Source organism: Panthera pardus, unplaced genomic scaffold (genome assembly GCF_024362965.1).
Source record: "Panthera pardus isolate Hobbes unplaced genomic scaffold, ASM2436296v1 HiC_scaffold_12, whole genome shotgun sequence".
Taxonomy (NCBI): domain Eukaryota; kingdom Metazoa; phylum Chordata; class Mammalia; order Carnivora; family Felidae; genus Panthera; species Panthera pardus.
Genome location: NW_026526677.1, coordinates 38635963 through 38659518, shown reverse-complemented (window position 1 = coordinate 38659518; position 23556 = coordinate 38635963). Strand labels below are relative to the sequence as shown.

Genomic DNA, 23556 nt, shown 5'->3' with positions numbered 1-23556 from the left:
ACTAGCCCTCTTTCTCCTGGGTCTTTTCTTCTATAACCAAAAGAAAACCCTTAGACACAACACAACAAATACCCAGGAAGACTGAAAGATGAACGGAAGGTGAACTACCTGGGAACTTTGGGACTTGAGGAGCCACATGGAGTGAGTTCCCCATTTTATTTTTGAATCTTAGTCATCCTAGTTGAGATGCTGAAGCAGACTGCAACCTTGAAACCACCAATACACCACCAACCACAATTAGGTTGTGGTTATAAAAGTTCCAAGAAAAGTCCACTCCACTTTTGGGGAAAAGGGGGCTTCACGGAGCAGAAAACCTTGAAAATACCAACTCTACTTTAGCCATCTTTCAATGGGAAACCTGCTTGGCAGAGAGAACATGCTGATTGTCTCCCTGTAGTAATGTCAGTGGGGTTCAGCATGGACCTGGGCCTCCACTCCCCACCAGCAGCTTGGAGACTGAACAAGGCAGTGCAAGGTGGGCCAGTAGGCACTCTGCTCTTTCCCAACTTCATTGTCAGGGGAGCTCACCACGGAGCTGAACTTCATCCAGCATTGACAAAGTAGTATCAGGCAGAGCTAATACTATATTTAATAATGAGAGACTGAACACTGTCTCTCTTAGATTAATAATAAACCAGTGAAGTCCACTCTCATGACTCTTGTGCAATATAGCACTGGAAGTCTTAGCACAATAAGGCAACAAAAGGAAATAAAAAGCATAGAGAGCAGAAAGAATTAAAACTATTTCTGTTTACAGATGACATGATTATCTAGGTAGGAAATCCTGAGGAATCTACAAAAAAAATTATAGAGCTAATAGGTAAGTTCTGCAACGTCACAAGCTATGAAATCAACGCACAAAAATCAATTACATTCCTATATACTAGCAACCAACGTCTAGAAACCAAAATTTAAAAAAAAGATTACTATTATATACAGTTGCTCCAAAGTAAAATGAAATACCTCACGAAATAAATCTAACAAAACATGTGTAGGATCTGTATACTAAAAATTACAAAACACTTAGGAAATAAATCAAAGAGTAAGTAAATAGGTAGATATACTATGTTCATAGAAGAAGACTCAATATGGTAAAGATGTCCGTTTTCCACAAATTGATCTGTAAGTATAACACAAACCCTTATTAAAATCCCAACAAGAATTTTTATAGAAATGAACAAACTTAATTTAAAATTTATGTAGGGGCACCTGGGTGGCATAGTCGGTTACCCTTCCAACTTTGGCTTAGGTCATGATGTCACGGCTGTTAGGTTTGAGCCCCATGTTGGGCTCTGTGCTGCCAGCTCAGAGCCTGGAACCTGCTTCAGATTCTGTGTCTCCCACCTTCTCTGCCCCTGACTCTCCCTCTTCCTTTCTCTCTCTCTCAAAATTAAATAAACATTAAAAAAATGTTTTTAAGTAAAAGAAAATTTATGTAGAAAGAGAAATTAGAATAACGAAAACAATTTTGACCAAAGAAGAGTAAAGTGGGGGAAATCACTATATCTGACATTAAGGCTTTCTATGTGCCTTTCTTTATACTTACAGTAATCAAGGCAGTGTGGTATCTGCAAAGGAATAGACACCTAGATCATTGGAATGGAATAGAGAACCCCAGAAATAGGCCAACGTACATATAACCAATTGGTTTTTGACAAAGGTACAAAAGCAATTTAATGGAGGAACATAGCTTTTTCAATTTTTGCACTGTAACAATTGGACAAGTGTAGGCAAACAAAACAAAACACCTCAACTGAAACTGTATACCATATACCATATACAAAAATTAGCTCAAAGTGGGTCATGGACTTAAAATGTAAAATGTAAAACTGTTAAAAAAAATAGAAAATCGTTAAGACCTAGGGTTAGATAAAGAGTTATTAGACATGACATTAAAAGCATTATCCATAAAATAAAAAATAAATTGAGTTTCATAAAAAATTAAACCTTTGCATGTGAAATAATGATGAGGATGAAAATACAAGGCATAGACTGTGAAAAGATATTTACAAACCACATAATAAAGGCCTGAATATCTAGAACATATGAAGAATTCTCAAAATTCAACAGTAAAATAAAAACCCAAGTATAAATCCGTAATAGACATGAGCAGATAATTCACCAAAGACAAGCTTCAGGTCGAAAATGAGCTTGTCAAAAGATGTTCAACATCATCAGCCATTGGCAAAATGCAAAGCACAATGTAGTATCACGTACACACCTATCACAATGGCTAAAATTTTTAAAGTGGCAAAACGAAATGCTGACAGTGATGTGGAGAAACTTGATGACTTACACATTGCTGATGGGAATGTAAAACAGTACAGCTATTCCAGGAAATTGTTTGGCAGTTTATTACAAAATGAAGCGTGCATTTATCGTATGACCCTGTGTTCACACTTTTGCATATTAATCCAGAGTAATGAAAGTATATATTCACACAAAAACCTTCACCCAGATGTTCATCGAAACTTCATTCATAATAGAAAAATACAGGAGACAATCCAAGAGTCCTTCAGCGTGTGTATGTTGAACAAACTGATGAATTTATGCAATGGAATACTTCTCAACAACAAAGTAACTTGTACTGTGGACACATACAACTTGAATGGAATTCAAGGGCATTTCATCTAGTGAAAAAAAGTCAGTCTCAGAATTTACTTACTGTACGTATAATTCTATTTATACAGCATTCACTAAATGACAAAACTGTAGAGATGAGAACATGTTAGTAGCCAATAAGGGACAGGGACTGGGGGTAGGTGGGTTTGGGGGAGTGCTGAGTAGGTGTAAACAAAGAGCAATACGTGAATATGGTGGTGGGTACCTGAACTTATACATAGGATAATATTGCTGAGAATTATACACTTATATACACATATACACCCCCAAAAGGAGATACTGTTTTTGAAAAAAAGGTGTAAACTGAATAAGGTTTGTAGACTAGCTAACAGTAATATACCAATGTCAGTTGTCTCGTTTTCATGTTGTACTACAGCTATATAAGATGGCACTATTGAGGGAAGGAAGCAGGGTGAAGTGTAATGGTATTCTTTGTACTACTTCTGCAACTTACTTTAAGTCTGTGATGATTCTCCTTTAAAAAGTAAAAAATTAACCTACACTGTGGCCAACACTTTAGAAGTTCCTTTTGATCACACGGTAAGGTGGAGTTTTAGAAAGAATACAGGAGAAGAGATGAGGAAGATAGATGGAAGTTTGAGTGCCAGACATACAACTTATTGTATGTACTGTATGCCCAACATATTGTATGTACTGACACCTCACAGGTGCTTCAAACCTCAATTTCTTTATAAAATGTTGTCGATGAGATGTGCTTGGCTCCTCCTAGTGAGGTCATTGCAACAATTTTGTAAAATGCATGAGAGATGACTTTGGACAAAGTAAAGCTACAAGCCCACCAGACCGCAAATATGGAGCATTTGCAGCTGAGGTGACTATTTCAGTAACTTGTTTGGGTCCTGACTAGTCCACTAAGAAAACATGGTATTTAATTTTTTTTTAATTTTTTTTTAATGTTTATTTATTTTTGACAGAGACAGAATGCGAGTGGGTTAGGGGCAGAGAGAGAGGGAGACACAGAAGCAGAAGCAGACTCCAGAGCCTGATGCGGGGTCGAACTCACGAGCTGTGAGATCATGACGTGAACCGAAGTCGGATGCTCAAGCAACTGAGCTACCCAGGCTCCCCTAATTTTTTTTTAACGTTTATTTATTTTTGAGACAGAGACAGAGCATGAGTGGGGGAGGGGCAGAGAGAGAGGGAGACACAGAATCGGAAGCAGGCTCCAGGCTCTGAGCCATCAGCCCAGAGCCCGACGCGGGGCTCGAACTCACGGACAGCGAGATCGTGACCTGAGCCAAAGTCCGACACTCAACCGACTGAGCCACCCAGGCGCCCCAAAAACATGGTATTTAATTGATAATGGCTATTGATTCCATTTGATTGCATTATTACAGAGGTAGGGTAGAGTCTTTCTGAGCCACTCTATGGAAGGGAAAGGAAGAAAAGGAGGAGGATAAAGGACCTATGTGATAATGACAGTGCCTCATCAGTGCTTAACAAATATTAGCCAGCATAACAACAATTATCATCATTAGTGGAGAAATAGCATGCTGCCGTAATCATTATTCTTTGTCCTGAGAGGTTGGATACTCTAATTATACTAATCAAACTCTAGTCAGACATCAACAATTCTAAATATACATCTTTCACCTTTCCAATTTATAGTCTTGTTTCTTGGGGACAATTGAATCTAAGCAAATAACTTCCTTGGGTATTCAAAGAGATATTCTAATTTAATTATCTTCAAAAGCCTATCTGTTCGTAGCCTTTCTGCCTGAACTATAAAGGAAAGAGAACATTTTCTTAACCAATTTTTACTACCATCCAACAATAAAGGCTGCTCCCAAATAATTGCAGTAGTGGTGGTCTTAGCAATAGTAGTAATAATGGTCATAAAAATAGCTTACATTTATGAAGCACGTCCTAGTTGCCGTGTGCTCTAAGCATTTTACTTGCATTAATTAATGCAATCCTCACAACCACCTCAGAAGATAGGTTCTATTATTATCCACATTTTCCATATTAGGAAACTAATAAGTGGCAAACCCAGGGTTGTCTCAGCCAGGCTGCGTGGTTCTGGAGTCTGTGCTCTCAACTGCCTTGTGCCGCCTCTCAGAGCGCTTGTCCTCCCCCTTTTGCAGCATCTCCAACAGCTGGAAGGGAATTTGCTGTTTTTGGAAGGAGAACATTTCATATTTGATGATTGTTGTCCAACATAGGTCAGATCTTCAGTGGAAATTTGGGGCTAGTATATACAAAAAGACCGTCTTCCTTCCTGGCTGTATGGAATCACTTCCATATGTCTTGGTTTAACTTCAACCATATCCAGATTGCTTGTAGCTGCTGACTGATGTGGTCACCCTGGCATCTAGTGTCACAAATACGAGCTCCGTCACTTACTGGTTTTGTGATCTTGGGCAGATTCTTTAATGTTTGTTTGTTTGTTTGTTGTTGTTGATGTTGTTGTTTTTGTATCTGCTCCTTCATTGTAAAATGGGAAAACTCATTTCATGTGATTGTTAGGAGAATTAAATGATATGTGCAATATTTAGCTCAGTGCTTGGCACTTTCTAGGCTCAATACCATTATGGGAAGTAATGATAGGCAAAGTGAGGGTTGTATAAAATATGCTACAATTCCTCTCTTCAAAGTTAGTTAATAAGGCAATAATAATAAAACTTACAAATATCACCATGTATTGTGATATGGTTGCCTCCAAAGAGGTAAAGATACCAAATTTGGTAAAAATTCCAAGATGGGTGAAATTTATGTGGTATGGAGAGGAGGTGTGGAAGGCTTTCCTGGCAAAGTATGTGCATGAAATGGTGTTTGAAGCCAGGTGGGGGCAAAGGTAGTCCAACTACATTGGGAGACTGTATTTTAAGTCATGGACATAAAATGTCAAACTGGAGAGGGGTAGGAATGAACTCTTGCATTTGCAGGACCATGTTGGGGCCATCTCATCACAGAAGAGGGTTTGCTTCAAGAATATTGGGAGAGAAGACTACGTAGGATAGATATGCTAATTACCTTAATGAGGGAAATCCTTTCACAATGTATACATACAATAGATCATCACGTTGTACACTCTAAATAACTTAGAGTTTTGTCACTTATGCCTCAACAGAGCTTGGGGGGAAAAAGACCAGGTAGGTAAGGATGTATCAGATGTTTGAAATGTTGCATAAAACCATGCCTTTATTTTGCCTGTAGTGCCTCTCATGGGCAATCCTGACTGAGAAAACTATGACCATTTTTCAAAGACCAGTTCAAATACTACCTTTTGCAAGAAGACTTTTCTCCCTATGAGCTGAAATTTCTTTACCTCAGTGGACTCTTATTTCAGTCTATTCCTCCTATCTAGCATGACCACACGTGCCAGTTTGCCTAGGTCATCCTGAGTCAATGCTGTTATTCTAGTGTAATTATTAATAGAGCCCCCCATTCACTCTAAAATATGTTGTTTTCTAGGTAAAATACAAAGTCATCTCCTGGTAACTCTTATCACTTCTCCCTTCTGTTCTGCCTAGTTGCATATTGACATCTGGTGGCCCCTATTAAAATGTTCGTGTGAACAGAGACATACCTACTCACCTTTGTAGTCCCAGTACAGACCCTAATAATTATTAAATTAATTTAAATAAGGGATTGAAAACTTCAGTGTCAAAGTCTATATTCTTAGACTGTGTGCCCGACATCCTCTGGTGTTGTAACTACATATACTAGGTTTTTAATAGGTCTGTAAATTTGATTGGACATCCACAGGGTGATACTATTTCTGGAGTATGCTGGAAATAACATTAGCACAGACTAGATGTGAGTTCTCATAAATTTTCTCTTCTCCATGCATGGTAACCTGTGCACGCTTCTCACTGACCATTTGCATTGGTCTTATGGCCAAAAGAAAATTTTTGTTTTGAAAAATGGAAGGTGTTCAGTCATATGCCTATGTACGCTTTACTTTAATTACACATGGGTGACCAAAACAGCTGTACGTTGTAGAATTTAACCTTTCTCATTACTGGGTTTCTGTTAGGAAATTTAGAGTAAAAATTAACGAAGATAGAGGATATTTCAATTGATTGGTACACTTTTGTAACAGCACACTACAAACTATATTGAATTTTTTAGTGTTGTTCAATTAGTGTTATTTCTTTGGGGTTGCTGGCTGGGATTTCAACTCTTGTATTATAACCTTTGTGACTTAAACCTGTCTGAATTTTCTTCTTAAAATTTCTAACAAGTTATACTAGCAGATGTTAAAGGGAATAAGGCCTAACCTTTCAATACTCTTTATTTACAGAGTAGCGATTTAGATGACTCTAAATTTCCTGCTGATGACAGGAAGGTATCGCTGTCTGTGAAATCTTGATTTCTAACTTGGATTCTTGTAGTGTATTTTGTAAGGTGTTAGACCTATTTCCCTCATGTTTTGTGGGTTAAGGATGCTGTAGCTATTTGAAAATATATAACCATGTGATTACCCATCAGGTATCAACCCAGGGGTTGAATGCTGAACCCTGTGAACTTGGACTACCTGGAAAACTAGAGTTAAGAGCCCTGCTGAAGGCCCTTGAAGAGAGGTCCTAAGAGTAAATCCCTTTTAGACTCAGCACAACCCCATGCTTGCCAGCATTTCCTGTGACCAGTGAAATTCCTTTTTGAAATTCCTTGTTAGTCAGCCCTTCTTTGCCAAGTGATATCAGCTGAGCCTCCCTCTTCAGTTTTACTCTCTTTGTTCTAAAGAAACTGTGGATTCTCACATGTGGGATTTTTTTTTTTTCCTTTTTTAACCTTAGAGGCAGGTTTCCCAACCCAGGAACCATTGACATTTTGTACTGGTTCACGCTTTCTTGTGTTGGGTTTTCTTGTTCATTGTAAGATACTTAGTAGCATGCCTGTCCTGTATCCACTAGATTCTAGTAACACCCCTCCTCAAACCATGATAACCAAAGGTATTGGCAGACATCATCAAATGTTTCCAGTGGGGATGGGATGCAAAATTACCCCCTGTTGAGGAACACTGCCTTGGAGCCTCTATAGAAACATTTGCAGAGCATGGAAAAGGCAATGCCCTCAGAGCAGTACTTACCAGTCATGTGACTTCCATAAGATGCTGCCTTCTCTGACCCTTAGCCTTTTTACCTGCAAAGTGGGGATAATGACATCTATCTTTGAGACCTGTTGAGATTTCAACCACATCAGGGATAGAAACTTCCAGGTATATAGTAAGATCCCCATACATGGTAGTCATGCCATTCTTATGTGGTGAGTCTCAACTTACTTTTCTAACACCTGTGATTCCAACTTAAGAAAAGGCGTTTCTTTCTTTTTTTCTCACCCTGCAAACAGAGCATGATGAATGCGGCAGCGGGCAGCACAACTGTGACGAGAATGCCATCTGCACCAACACTGTCCAGGGACACAGCTGCACCTGCAAACCGGGCTATGTGGGAAATGGGACCATCTGCAGAGGTAAGCTTGCTGCCTTTGAGGTGAGCTGTGAACAGCTTCCCTGCCTGGGCTTCTGGTATTCATGTGGTAGACCCTTGTCACCATTCTGGTAGCTGAGCATGGCTAGGGTTCTGTTCCTGGTCTGTCATCTGGTGAGGGCACTGTGCATCAGAGAAGAAAAATGATTTAAGTCTACATTTTGGATTGAATGCAAAAGGTATGCATTTGGGTCTGGGGCATGATTCTATACCTTCATGGCTCTGTTTAGCTTTGCCTCTTGGCCTGAGTTTGTGAGGGACACTCTGATTGCTGACGTGGGTTTTTATTCCCTGTGTGCTTTGCTCAGAGGGCAAGTGGGCACTGCCAGTGGCCATACTCCAGGTATCTACTTGCATAGGAAGCTGAAAGTTCTAGCCTCTGTCTGTGTGGTAGCAGTTCAGCAATTCAGATGTAGTGCCTTGGTTTCCATCTGCATTTGGAATAAAATTAAAGTTTCTCCTTGTGGCTTATGAGAGCTTTCAGGATCCGGTCTCTGGCTCCTCTCAGCTGGCATCTCTCTTTTCTCTCCCCTCATTCCCTTTATGCCAACATATTATCCCTCACTGTTTCTCAGACATGCCAACCAGCTTCCAGTTTCGGGATTTGCACTTGCTTTCCCCTCAGCCTGGATGTGCTCATTTCCTTCAGGTCTTGACTCAAGTATCTCCTTATCGGAGTAACGTTCTTAGGCCGCCTCTAAAATAGCATCCTTAATATTTCTTAGCCTCACACCCTACTTTATTTATTTTGTTTTCATTAACACAACATAACAGAACATTATACATTTATGTGTTTGCTTCTGTATTGTCTGCCTCCCCATTGGGATGTAAGCTCTCTGAGAGCAACCGCTTGGTTTTGTCTCCCTGCTGTGTCTCCAGCGAGTAGATGGATGCCTGGCACATTGTAGGTGCTCATTAAATATGTGTTACCTTACTGAATTAACCAGAGGAAAGTGACAACATTACATTGCAAAGGAGGCAAAATGTACAAAAGACAGGAAATGATCCTTTGGGTTCTATATTATTATAATTATCCCCACTTTAGAGGTGACAAAACTGAGACACAGGAAGGCTGAGTAGCTTGAAGACAGAAGTAATATACAGTGAATAAGTCACCATAATCATGCCCTAAATTGGGCAGAATTTAAAAAAAAATGACTTTATTCTCTGTTGGTGAGGTTGATGTAAACAGATTTGTTTTTATTTGTGTACATGCCTGAGTGTAAATTAGTGAAACTTTTAATGGCAATTTGAGAAAAAACTATCAACATTTAAAGTGAATGTGAAGAGTAATAAAGGGATTCTCTTGATTCCATTCACTTTATCTCCTGAAATGTATTCTGGGAAAGACACATGCCCATGAGGGGGGAATGTGCACATACAGAGGTGTTTTGCTGTGTTGTATATATTCATTGAAAGCCAGATACAGCCAGAAAAATCTGTCAGTAATGGAATGATTTATTTCACGTGTCATTTTGTGGAAGAGAATATAAAGGTTTAAAAAACTTTAAGTGTATGTATGCACACACATGTGTATGTGTGTTCATGTACATACTCAGTAATCTCCAAGATGCGTTTTCAAGAAAAATCAAATAAAGCTATAGGACATTACCTGTAGCATCATCACGTATCTCATTTATTATTTATAACTACCTATATGCATACTTCTGTAAAGCATAAAGACTGGGACATGCAAACTGCTCATGTTATTGCCCGTGTGTGTGTGTGTGTGTGTGTGTGTGTGTGTGTGTGTGAGAGAGAGAGAGAGAGAGAGAGAGAGAGAGAGAGAATGTTCACTTATTATGAATTCAATGTTGTTTTTATCTTTTACAATGGGAATTTATACATATAATATTTGTGGGGTTTTTTTAAGTTCCATGAGGCAAATAAAAATACCAGTGCTCAGCTTTTAAAAGAAGGCTGAAGATACTTCAAAAGTAAAGTAAAAAGACATAAATATTAATATAATTCCATGGATTATCCAGCCCACTGCTGGTACTTTCATGCTAATGCTATAAATCTGAGGCGCACATAGGGATTTGATTTTAATGCATTTTTTCTTCAGAATTATGTTACCTCATAAAATAATATTAATTACCCTAGTTCAGTGAGTTTGTGTTTGCCCAACCCTCTCATGCCATTGGGATAAGTAGTGGCTTCACCTTTGTGGAATTTGAAAGTCTGATTGTAAAAAAATTATGAGTTCAAATAATGTTTCTGGTGTCCACAGGCTCTGAAAATACATCTTCCCTTGAAAGTCACAAATCAAGGACAATAATTTTCTTCAAGTGGTTTTCGTGGTCAGTTAAGTGGACATCAATAAGATGGGGAGAATCTCGTGTTTATAAATGTTGCCTGGGGAGGCAGTGCAATGTAGTTCAAGAACTGGATTGCAAATTTAGGGAACTAGGGGTTAGACAGGATTTCATTGCTGCCGAATTGTAACTTCTGTATTTTTACATACTAAAATTGGGTGAATATCCCCATCCGTGTTTTTCCAACAATGTTATTGCAAAGAGTTATGAAAGGAATATATGTGTGTGTGTGTGTGTGTGTGTGTGTGTATGTGCATATATATGTGTGTATATATATATATGTATGTATATGAAAGGAATATATATGTGTGTGTGTATATATGTATACATATGTATATATACATATGTATGTATATATACATACACACACACACACACACATATATATATATATATAATATATATATATATATATATATATATATCAATGTGTTTTAGACTATCACAGGCTCTAAAATGTAAAACACTATTAGTAGTAGTAAAACAGTAGCAGTACAATGAGGGAAGAGGTGGAGGCAGTTAATGAGTTGGCTTGAACCTCAGCCTTCTCCCTGAGTTGCCCAAATTTGTGTCTTCGTTTGAGGACATACACTTTGTAGTTGACTTTTCCACCTGTAACCGAAACATTTACAGAAGGAGTTGGACAAGGATAACTAGATCACTTGAACTGTTTTTTTAACGTGTAAAAGCTTTTCTGGATGTGGTATTGTTCATGGAATTGACTACATCTGCATAGAAATAAAAGCCATTAACACTAGTAACAAAATATGAGACAGCAATTTCTCAAACAATACCAGTTGGTGTGAATTCTTTCACATCGGCTTTCCTGGTGGTCAGTGCCCATGGAAGGTGTTTTTTGGAATTTTTTTCACACGGGTGGTAAATACCTGTTCAGCTTCAACATTCACAAAGTAGGTGCAAGATGCCTTGCTGGGTGTGTTCATATATGTTATCTCCTTAGTTCCCACCATATCCCTGGGAGCTTGATAGCATCGTTACAGCTCACAGGTAAATCTTGAATAAGACATAGCTGAATTCAATTTACCTGGATTAGTGCTACTGACTACTTTTAGTTTCTTCCCTCCAGGCCCCTTCCTGTACCTTCTCCATTTTTTTTTTTCTCTTTCTCCCTCTTCCTCTTTCTCCCTAACTATTCATTATTTAAGCCTCTCTCTTTTTTTTTCTTTTTTCTTATATTCTAAGTAGAGACTGTAAAAAAATCAGAAAGGGAAGAGAAACAGTACAATGACAATCTGTAATTTTTAAATTTGCCTATATTTTTGATAAACAGACTAAAATACTTTGAAACTGTGCAAGATTTGTTGCTAAAAATTTGGGGTTAAATGGACAGAACACGTGCAAATTGCTTCAGGTCCGATTTGCACAACCTGACATACAGGTTGGGGTGGTCTGTGGAGTGTTTATCTGCCTTCACAGTCCTGCATTAACCTGGAACTGAAGGTGAGTTTGGGGCAGCTTCCACTTAGTAGGTAATAGGCAGGGCCTTCTCCCTTGTCTGTCCCTAAGGGCTGGGTAAGATATGATGATCCTTGAGAACACTATCATCTTCATGATTAATAGTATTGACATTTATTAGTCAGTTTATTAGACTGTAAAGATACAGTGGGAATAAATTCTGTGTCTGGAGCATAGTTCTGGGCACCATAAGAGCAAAAGGCAAATAAGAGAAGGTCACTGGAAACGTCACCATTTAGTATGAGAAAAAGATTTGAACAGTTGCTTCCCACCCAATGTAACTATTTACAAAATGGTATTATCTCGTGTGCAAAAGGCTTATAAGGAATTATTCAAGGGGTGCCTGGGTGGCTCACTTAAGCATCCAACTCTTTAATTTCAGCTCAAGTCATGATCTCATGATTCTTGAGTTCTAACCCCACATCTGGCTCTATGCTAAGTGTGCCAAGCCTCCTTGAGATTATCTCTCCCCCTCTCTACACTCCTTTCCCACTTGGGTGAGCTCTCACTCTCTCAAAATAAATAAAGAAAAAAATTATTCAAAATTTAGAGCCACATGAAAGGTATTATTATGTGTTAGTTAGGACTCCTTTGGTTGCGAGTAAGAGAAATCTACTGGCAAGACTGGCTATGTGACTGTCAGAGCCCAGAGTAAAATAAAAGACTTGGGGGGGGGAAAGTAGAAGAAAAATTTTTTTTCTGTTTAAAAGTACTAAAATATAAAGCTTTTGCCTTTCTTTTGTGGTCTCTTTCTCACCCTATTGTGATGGTTTTTTTTATTTGCTATTTAATGGCACTTCCTTGGCCCTGAAGATCCTCTTGGGGTGAGTGCAGACACTCAGAGGAGCTTCAAGCCTATCCCCTAACTTGGCACATGCACTTGGCCCACTGAATGCAGGGCTCCTCTCTGCCTTGACCAGTGGGGCAGGGAGGTTGAGCCAGGTGGCTCCCCTTCCCTTGAGCCTTGTACCCCAATCCACAACAGATGGTCAACCTAAGGGACTGCAATCTCCCCACCAGTTCCCCACATCACCTGTGGAATGCACCTAAGTGCTGACAGGGAGGATGACACAGTTATACTTTCAACTGGAAAACTCCGAGCCTACATTCCTAACCCCTACCCTGTGCAAAGACCCTGTTGGGGGCAGGGGGCAATTGCTGCTTAGTGGAGAAGAGAGAGGCTCTGAGAAACCAGAGCCCAGGGGTCAGAAGAATGGAGAGCTGAGAACCCATCCTGGAGAGGGGGGTAGACTATGGGAGTGAGACCACACATGAGCTAAGGCTCCAAAGCCCCAGTGCATGCTCTGTTGTCTGCTTAGACCTAATTTACAGAACAAATTCAAATATGAAATTAGTAAAAATGTTAATGTGGTGACCACAGAACATGAATCCCCAAATGAAGGGTCCTTCTGAGTCAGGGGCCCCATGCAACTGCCTTGGCTGCATGCTGGTGAAGTTGGAAGCGTCAACTAGCCTTCACTGTCCAGGTGTGTCATATGACCTGAGGGCGGAAAGGTGGCTGGGATTTAGGAACAGATTTCTCTAAGAGCTGGAATGCTGATTGTATGCTGTCTCCTTGATGCTTCCTTGTGGATTGGCTTCATATTTCTCTCTTTTTACAGGCAGGCTTTATGTTTGTCCATGTGGTTGAGGATCAGATCCTCTGTTTTGTAGACTCAAAACTTGGCCTTGTCAGAGTACCAGAGATGATCAATCTCTTGGGACTGATATACTAATTTTTTTATTTTTATTGAAAAAAAATTTTTTTAATGTTTGTTTATTTTTGAGAGAGATAGAGACAGAATGTGAATGGGTTAGGGGCAGAGAGACAGGGAGACACAGAATCCGAAGCAGGCTCCAGGCTCCAAGCTGCCAGCCCAGAGCCTGATGCGGGGCTCGAACTCACGAGCAATGACATCATGACCTGAGCTGAAGTCAGACGTTTAACCGACTGAGTCACCCAGGCGCCCCACTGATATACTAATTTTTTATGATAAGCTGCTGTGGTTTGAGGAAAGCCTAAAAATGATAGCTCTCCCCACCCCACCACCTGCATTCAAAACCAGTTGAGAGACAAATAAATTGAGCAGCGGGAACTAAAATGTCGATATGAGTACTGATAAAAATTATACCAGAGAGCACGGCTTATGTATTCGACACTGGTATTTGTAATATTGAACCCCCGAATTAGACAGACTTCTGCATCTATTCACGGTGGGCCAAGGCGACACCTAGGGCTTCCTGTGTTTATCTCCACATAGGACTTTTTCACATTGTAGGGCAATAAAAGTCCAGAAGAGTTGTTTCCTGTGTTCCTCCTAATCCCTAGTGAGTAAGTGAGGGAACAGCTGGGCTCCGCAGGTCAGGTTTCTCTCGCTCACCAGCAATCAGGGAAGAATGAGAGGGCATGGCAAGTGGCCTAGGGCAAACATTTCTTAGAGAAATCAGATACATGGAAAAGAGGCACCCCCTTCCCCAAGTCCACGTACAACTTCTATTAAGAAGTGTCACAATGTTTGTGTCTGTAGTTTCACTGTCTTTCTTAGATGAAAGATACACAGGGAGCCTTTTTTTTTTTTTTTTAATAAATTCTGAATTATTTAAGTGAAAAATCAGAGCTAAGAAGTTAGTCTGGGATTTTATTGGCTCGTCACCTCAGTATCTGTTCCCTGGCTGCAACTCTCTCCATTGTAGGTATAGTGATCTAGGGTCTGTTCTAAACGTAGTGTGATGCACTTGCTCAAAATCTTCCAGTATTTCAGGAGACAATGGGTGATATTACACTCCTAGTGTCCCCTCAATGTTCTTTTGTTGTCTGGAGCAATATAGTAACTAATCTTCCCCTTGTCCAGTGTTTATTTTCAAACCATGTGAGTGGGCTCTGTAATGATTTTATAATTTATGGAAATGTACCTTCACTTTTTCCTACCTTTCAAGTCCAGGAAGCCCTCCCTGATCTCAGGCTGAGTGAGTGCTCTTTCTCTGTGCTCCAAAGACACTCTCCAAACACTGCTCCAGTCCCCATAATCCTATGTTGCAGTTGATGGTTTTACTCGCCTGCTTCCTGTAGGCCAAGGCTACATATCTTGGTTTAACCAACATTTAGCATAGAGCTGAGCATGTTATAGTACTCATAAATTTCCTGATGAGTGAACACATTAAGATTCCTTTCTAATAGAGCATACACTTGTGTATCTAGAAGATTCTGCAACAAAGCAAAAATCTGCATGGGACACAGATGGTTAGGCCACTGGAGCCTTGCCCCCAGCCTGAGAACACCACCTCTCCTAAAGGTAGATATGCAAATGGATTTTGATGTGGAGTTGGCTTTGCTAATTGAATAACTGACTTTCAGAGAAGATCATTACAATAAAATTAACTTCACTGTAAAAGTTCTTGGAACATAGCTACATGTTTATTCTGAGGCACCTCAGAATCCTATAGTTCTCTGAAGTCATTTATGAGTGTGTTTGCATTGAGGTACATTTGCAGAAGTGCTGTTTCCTAGAAATTCTACTTCATGGGAGGCTGGATAAATTGTACAAGAAAAACCAAGAAAGTCAGTAACAGAAGGCTAGAGAAGGTTTAATATAGACAGAAAGAGTAATGTGACAGTACATGCTAAAGATGTAGATGAAATTCTGAATTAAGTAATATAGGTACCTTACATGCACAGAGTTGTTTTCAGAAACTCAGAGGCACTATGGGAGGAAGGATGAGGGAGAGGCAGAATAGAAAAGTAAGTTATTTTACTATGATATCACTGAAGATAATAAAGTTGATAAACTGCTGGGCTATGAATCAGAGAAGATGATATTTAGGGATTTTGAAGTACATGCAAGGGGAATAGGAAAGTCTTTGGCAAGAGTACTCACAGCGCTCCAGAGGTGGTTTTCAAAGTGGTTAATGTAATGAGGAAGGATTCAGGAAGGTCTCAATCTAAAATTCTGCCTTTAGGTGTACAAAGTGTTGGACATGATGGCACGAGGCAAGATTGACATTATAGGCTGGTTTGACCCATTTAGAGCCAGAACCGTTTGTAAAAACACATTTGTATTGATAAATAGATAAAGGTGGTGAATATATGTCTAAGAGTGCACCTCTGGTTATAGAGCAATTTCATAACATTTCAAGGAGGGATTTGAAACTCTACCCTACAATTGGTTCATTTATAAAATCAGGAAGCAGGTAGATAGAGGAAGCTCAGGATCAGACTCTGTCAATAGGAAGAATCTTTGCAATGAATGTGGACCATACTTCTAGCAACGAGAACCATTTAAAATTTTCCAACTAAAGAAGATGATGTGAGAGGGTGTCCCTTTGGTAGTGTTTAGGACTTTTATTTCAGGATCATATTGAAATAATTGGGCCAGATCAGATTACTATAAGAAATGTACACATGGGTGTACAAGTAAATGTAAATGGGCACATGGGTGGCTCAGTCAGTTAAGCGTTTGGCTCTTGATTTCAGCTCAGGTCATGATCTCATAGTTGGTGAGTTTGAGCCCCATGTTGGGCTCTGTGCTGCCAGTGGGGAGCCTGCTTGGGATTCATATTCTCTCTCTCTCTCTCTCTCTATCTTTCTGCCTCTCCCCCGCTCTGTCTCTCAAAATAAATAAATAAACTTAAAAATATGGGCCTTTCAAATTTTTTTAGGACTATTTGATGATTTAACCATAAAGCATAAACAAAGATAAGATTGATGTGGGTGTGGATGACAGAATCTCTTTCAGTTCAACCAGTTACCAAAAAGTGTTCTTAACACAGGGATATAAATTGTAACATACAGTGGTAAGAAATAGTTTGTTAAGAACACTCCAAACCGTAATGCCATGCTTAAATATTCATAAACCTGAGGAATGGGCTACAGAATGATGACACGATTTTCTTCTAAAGAAGTTATTTCCTATTGATTAAAGTCTACACTCTTCAGCAAGGCACTTAAGACCTTGTATCAGCTTTGCCATATCTGGATATCTCAAGCCTCATCTCTTACGGTAGCTCTCCTCATTACCTTACCAGTCACACTTGGCAGTTCACTAACCATTCTCTTAACAGGCCAGGCCAGGCCAGGCAGTCTCATGCCTCCTTCCCTCTCCTTGGGATCCTTTATTATACTGGAGACACTTTTCCATCCTCTTTTTCTTCCGGTTGAGATCCTGTTTATCCTTCTTAGTCCCACTCAAATCCCATTTTTCCTTGATCTTCTCAGTCAGAAAAAAATGGCTTCCCCTCTCATTTCTACTTGTAATATTTAATGTGTTATGCATTATTAAATTGAGCTGTTTACATATCAGCATTTCCCACTGACATAAGACGTAGTGCTTCCTGGGTGCTAGGTAAATATATATTGATGCGAAATAGGAATTGGCTAGTTCATCTCACACAAATCCACTCTTGTAGCTTCGTGTATTACTGTGAGTCTAAACCACCATTTAGATAATCAAAGAAAAATTGAAATTGTAAATGCTTGTGTAATATCTATTTTAATACTTCAGAAAACCATCAATGGATCTATTATTTAAGTTCAGATACATTATCTATTTTACATAGAAAATTCATTTATTCTCTCTTATGTTTCATTCCTATTGATACTGAATACCCCAACAATACCCCATGTCCTGTGGATACCGAACATAATTATACCAGGAATGATTAAATCCTTTAGCTTAATTTAAGAGTCTATAGGCAGCCCAAGTGAGGTATCTTTCTTGCATCTGTTTGTATTTTTTTTTTTTGCATCTGTTTCAAAATCTTAAATGGCTCCATTTTAGACTCATCCACTACTTATTCAGTAATCTCAACCAGAGCTAGATTTAGAGCTGGAAAGCACTTATCAAGTGCCAAGTCAAGGCAACATGGGGAACATGACAAGTTACTAGACACAGAACTCTGCCTTTCATGTTCCAAGAGACTTTCATAGTATCTTGGCATGTACTGTTGAGTAGGATATTGTCTTTTCATATTGTTTCTTGGCTCCCGTGTGACCAACGGGAAACATTCATGAGGCTCAGATCAGTATTTCACTTTGTGGCCCCAAACAGCATGAAATCAATTATTCTGTTGGTCATTTAACTTTGAACCATTGATAAACTTAGGATCGCATTGTTTTATAAAAATGGAATATTACTGTACCACTGCCTCTTGGAGGTTTAGAGTGTCACCATTTTTTGTCTCCATTCCTACAGGTTCAAGTCAGTACAAAACAGACATGGGACAATGTAGGAATCATACTGTTGACCTTATCTTGCGCTCTCTGGGACAATCAGGCCCCATTTCAGGGCTTGCCTCTCATACTGTTTTAATTTTAAGGGCAGAAGCTGATGAGAGGATGCAGATACCTGGTCAAATCTCTGCTTTACTGATTGCATAGAGATGGGAAGTTCTGGGGCTCTCTCTATGCCTGATGCAGAAGGTCTGAGAGAAGAGATGGTTTGTGTCATGCTGGAGCCATGGTCTTTGTGGCACACATGAATCAGTTTGTCACTTGGTAAGGGAACACTTCTCATAAAGGAAAGAGCTGTTACTTGGATATAGAAACAAAAAACTTTTTTTTAATGTGAAATTTATTGACAAATTGGTTTCCATACAACACCCATTGCTCATCCCAACAGGTGCCCTCCTCATGCCCATAGAAACAAAGAAACTTAATACAATCATTCCGTTATCATTCCCTCCTGCTAAGATAGCCTGCTAAGACTCTCCACCCCCCAGAAATGCTCACCCCTTTTAAATGCACCATTAGTAATAATAAAAGGACATTGGTAGTAATGTTCACAAGAGTATTTGAGTTACAACTGCAGTGTTAAGCAGTATTAAAATAACTTCAAACCTTTTTGGCAAACTCACTATCCTAAAAATGCTTACCCACAAGCGCTGGTACTAAATTTAGAAGTGGGTGTATTTGTTATAGTCCTAAGAGAAAAAAAAGAGTGTCTATGCCTGGAGGGGATTCTTATGCTTAAAGTTTCAATATATTTCCTTTGGAAAAAAAAAATGTGACTGGAACTAGAAAATGAAACTGATTGTCTCTTCTAAGTTATCAAGAGATGTTCTGCTCATCAGCTCGATGGAGAACTGCAAGCGGACACAGAACCTGTTTTGCAATCTTGAAGCTAACACAGAGCATTAACAAGCCCCGGGCAAGGGAAGGGGACTCGGGTGGCATAGATACAATATATTGGTTGTGTAGTTTGGCTTAATAAGGCAGACTTGATATAGTCTTGTCCTGACCTTTAATATTCTTTTGCTAGAAGTGCATATTTACTGGGCAAAAAGGGTCTCTGGGATGCACTAAAGCACTTTCACTTACCAAAGTCTGTGTTTACCTTTTAAAGTTTGCAGACAATAGCTATATCCCTGGGGGCTTAAAACTTTAAACCAGCTTGCATCACAGAGGGAGTGGGAATCTGATGCTTAGACAAGTGCTGATTCTTTTGAGTGCATTTTGAGGATTGTACTTTGGTGAGTTACATAGATGTTTGTTATCCATAATTGTCACATCTGAAATGACTCATGAGATTAGCAGAGCCCTATAAATATATTTCAGTCCATTTTATTTTAAAACAGTCTACTGAACATTGACTTTCTGTTCAGAAATCAAGATAACACGGTCTTTTTTTCCTAAGTAACAATTCTCAATGGACCAGGACATGTTTCCTGATGTTTCTTTAGGCGACATTATTGCAGATATCATAGTCAATCTCTAGGCCATCTTCTGGAGTAAGATGTGTTTGGGGGAGCAATTATTTGCAAAATAATCAAAGTATTTAACAACTAGTATTATAGAATGGTGACAGTTATACTTGACATGCCCATAGCAACTCAGAATATGCGCAAGGAGTATTTATCTTATGTAGGACCACAAAACTATGGTGTACGGCTGAGCACCATATTTTAAGGCAAGTTTAGCTTCAAGAGATCTGGTCTCTTTTAATGATGGTTGTGCTATGAGAGAGCTAAGCAGCAGTCAGGAGCCTAGGCCAGGTACTGCTACTGGGTCTACCCAGCCCACATACTACTTTAATATTACCTTAGAGACTGCTCTTGACTCCGATTTGTATTAAAGACACAAAGGACAAATGGAAAAACACTTACATATAATCTGCAAATGTTAACAGAATTTGGGGGTAGTGCTAATATCAATCCTTCCTCAACAGGATCTTGGTGGAATGCTTAACTACTGCTGACCAGTAGAATGTGCTGTGGTTCACGCTTGCCTGTTTTGCATTTCTGCCTCATTCTATCCCAACACAATGATGTATTTCTTCATTTCAGCCTTATGCTTGCTAGAATAAAGTCAGGTGTTTTCATGGCAGAGCGCCCTTGCTCTGTTGATAAGTGCTTAAAGCTTACTCCTTAAAATACAGTTATTTTACAACTCAACCACACTGAATTCATGTCTGTTTCTACTGCATTTGCTTCCTCTTTTCATTTATACCTAGATGTTTATTTGCCAGGGCGTCTGTTTTACACAGTGTCCTGTGAGAACTGAACCCATCAAGTGACCTCTTGCTGCTCATTTCCCCATTTGTTATTAGGTATAATGACACTCCCAATTTCTTCTCTCAGCTTTTAAATGGGAAAACTATAACACAAAAGGGCGAACACACATAAAATTACTTGTATAAGGCAAGGAAATAGTGGTAGCTGCTATAACAGACAGCTCCAAAATTTCAGTAGGTCCAAAACAATAAATTCTGATTACTCCTATCATTGCGCACAGAGTGGATGGCGAGTCGGGATGTTGCTCTGCAGAGTCGGACAGGAACCTGCTCACTTTCCATCTTACAGCTGTGACCTCTTCCTGCTTCTCAGAATCCTTCCCACTCCATCATCAGATGAGGAAAAAGTGGTCATACAGGGGAGGTTTTTATGGGCCAGACCTGAAAGTTGCACATAACACTTTGGCTCACATGGCATTGGGCAGAACTCAGTCTGTGGCCATATTGAATGAAGCAGAACACCGGGAAGGGGGAGGACACAGCTGTCGGTGAGCACTAGCAGTCTCTGCCATATCGTTGTTGTAAATAAAATTCTGAGTGCCACTCCTAGGAGTGGCTGCATTACTATTTGTAGAAAATAAACCTCTGTGCAATTTTGAAATGGATTCTGGCTGATGCACTGTGCAGATCTTTTGTAGGCCTTCAGGTAAGAAAGACTGGGAGTATCCAGGGCTTAAAAATGTTGCCAGTTGAGTGAATGCATTCTTTCCAAACATGTCATCACCACTTATATCTGGATTCAGTCAAATTAGACAGTTCACTTTGTGTCTCAGCTTCCGATCCTGCTAGTTTGAAGAACAATTGAGAAACTGCTTCATGGGTCACTTGAAAGCAGTCGAAAAAAATTCAAAGTCATTAAATGTCTCTTGAGTAGAACTGCCAGGGACACAGTAAAGTAACTCCTCCTGAGCCCTGGACCCTTCATAATTCTATTACTCGAATAAGTGATTCCAACATGTTACTATGACAGTTTTCTTCTTGTCAGTGATCATTTCTTCCAAAATTGATAAATTTTCCATTTTTAAACTTAAAACCTAGAAATTGTGTGTCCGTTCTCTTGCACTGCATTTTTGTGTCACTTTACTCATTTGTGGATAATGCTACTTTAATGTGGCATATCCTGAAAGATACTGGACAGGGATAAGGCAAAAATTCAAGTATTTATTCAGATCTAAATTAACTATACTTTCAAGTTTGTGTTAGGAGTACTGAACTAATATATTTTCTTGTATGTAGAATGTTAGTTTCATAAGATGGTTATTTAGCTTGTATAAGTGACTATATAGATGACAGAGGAATTCTAGATATCCCTCTAAAGTATAACCTATTTTTGGAGCTGTGCCCAGATGAGATTGGAAAATGGTTTGGTTTCAGCCTCCCTAGACTGTGTAAAGCTGATTTGTGAAATTCTACACAGATAAGGAAATTGAATGTTGGTATATTCACTTAAAGTATCTCTTTGAAGACTTTATTAAGGAGAAGAAAAGCAAAGTGTAATACATTTCTCAGAAGAGGATTTGCTTTATGCTTAACAACAGAGTAAAACATGCCTATTCACAGGTGTATGTTCTAAAATTAGTAGACATTATGGCTCTAGAATAGCGCTGTCCAGTTGAAATATAATGTAAAATATGCATGTTATTTTAAATTTCTAAGAGTTGCCTTAACAAAGGTAAGATAAAATAGGTCTGACACATCTCAGATCAGAGATTTCAAGTGCCCAGCAGTCACCTCTGGCTAGTGGCTACATCAACAACTATAAAACCTTCAGGGTAGGTTTCAATTAGTAAAAAATTATTATGGCACACTCGAATCTGCACCCTTGAGCACACACAGGAAATCTCTGGAGAGGTAACATGCTGCCCTTAAAGTAGGAAATCTCACTTTCCATGATTTTGTTACACTAAAAGTCAGTTCTGATTTTCAGTTGAATGCAAAATGATAGCATTAAGCAGACAGATGGCTGGAATCTGTATACCAGGGGTTGAGAATATCTAATTCCTTCTACAGTATAACATTTCCTGTCTCAGGATGGAATTTCACCATAAAGTCAGATATTGAATAGAAATGGGTAACATTCATCAAAGCTCAAATTATACTAAGATAAGAGGGTGGAAGGAAAAAGAAAACAAGTCTATAACATTTACCTTTGTTGCATTTCAAGATCAATTCTAGATTAAAAACGATTTGTAAAAGAGCCGACATAATGCTTTTCCTAATGACCTGCTTACTGTGATGATGCTGCTTATCAACTTTAAATAGTGACATACTCTGCAGTCTCTTCTTAACAGTCATTAGCCAGAGGAAAGCTATGCAAATCACAAGGATAGGAAAGCATGGCACTTTGGGTAATTTTCTGATATGCTTAAACATGTCACTCAGTGGGATCATGCTTGAATGCTGAATCCACATAAAATGAAACCTCTTTATTTTAGACCCGGATCATTTGGAATGGTTTTACTAAAATTGAATTAGCAAGTCCCAAACTTTGTAAATATAAGAGCTTTAGAGTCTGACACTTGAAATGAAATCTCAACTCTGACACACGCTGTGTGAGCTAAGGCAACATCCCTTAACTTCTTGGAGTTTGCTCGCTTGCCTGAGGAATATGGAGGATAGGGCACTAACCTCCCACGAGGTATTACCATCCCTGTCTTTTCCCATCTGGCTGCATTCTGGTTCATCCATCCCACATCCAGGACTAGATTGATTTTCTGTGGTCGACTTGTAGGCAGAGTGGTGAAGAGCAGAGCTTCTGGAGCTAGACTGACTGGCTGGAAGCCCGGCTCTTCTGCCTAGCTAGTTGTGCCATCTTGGGGTCGTCACTTAGCCAATCTGTGCCTCACTTTTACACTTAGAGATAATAATTGTATCTACTTCCAGGGGTTGTTTCCATGGTTAGATCAGGTATAAGTGCTCCGAGCAGTGCCTGGCACAGAATGAGTACTGTTATTGAGTGTTTGTCTGTCTATGCTGTAATTCTCTGCTGAGGAGCCTCCTGGGTATCTATTTGACCTTCAGAATGGGATTTGCACTGCTTAGCATGGTACATTGGCCTTTCCGGATCTAGTTCCCACCTACCTCTAGACTCATTCCCTGCCACTTCCACTGTAATAAAACGTGTATTTCAGTCAAATCAGTTCTTGCTGTGAAAGAGCTTAATTGCTAAGTGTATGGATTTTG

At 39.3% G+C, this 23556-nt stretch overlaps 1 protein-coding gene across 2 annotated transcripts in view; it reads left to right on the top strand.

Annotated features, from left to right (window-relative positions):
* NELL1 (neural EGFL like 1) overlaps positions 1–23556 on the top strand; it is an 874069-nt gene that overhangs the window by 513037 nt on the left and 337476 nt on the right. For both annotated transcript variants that reach the window (XM_053899887.1, XM_053899886.1), the window contains exon 14: positions 7939–8061. In XM_053899887.1, the coding sequence (XP_053755862.1) occupies positions 7939–8061 (123 nt within the window). The remainder of the gene's footprint in view (positions 1–7938; positions 8062–23556) is intronic.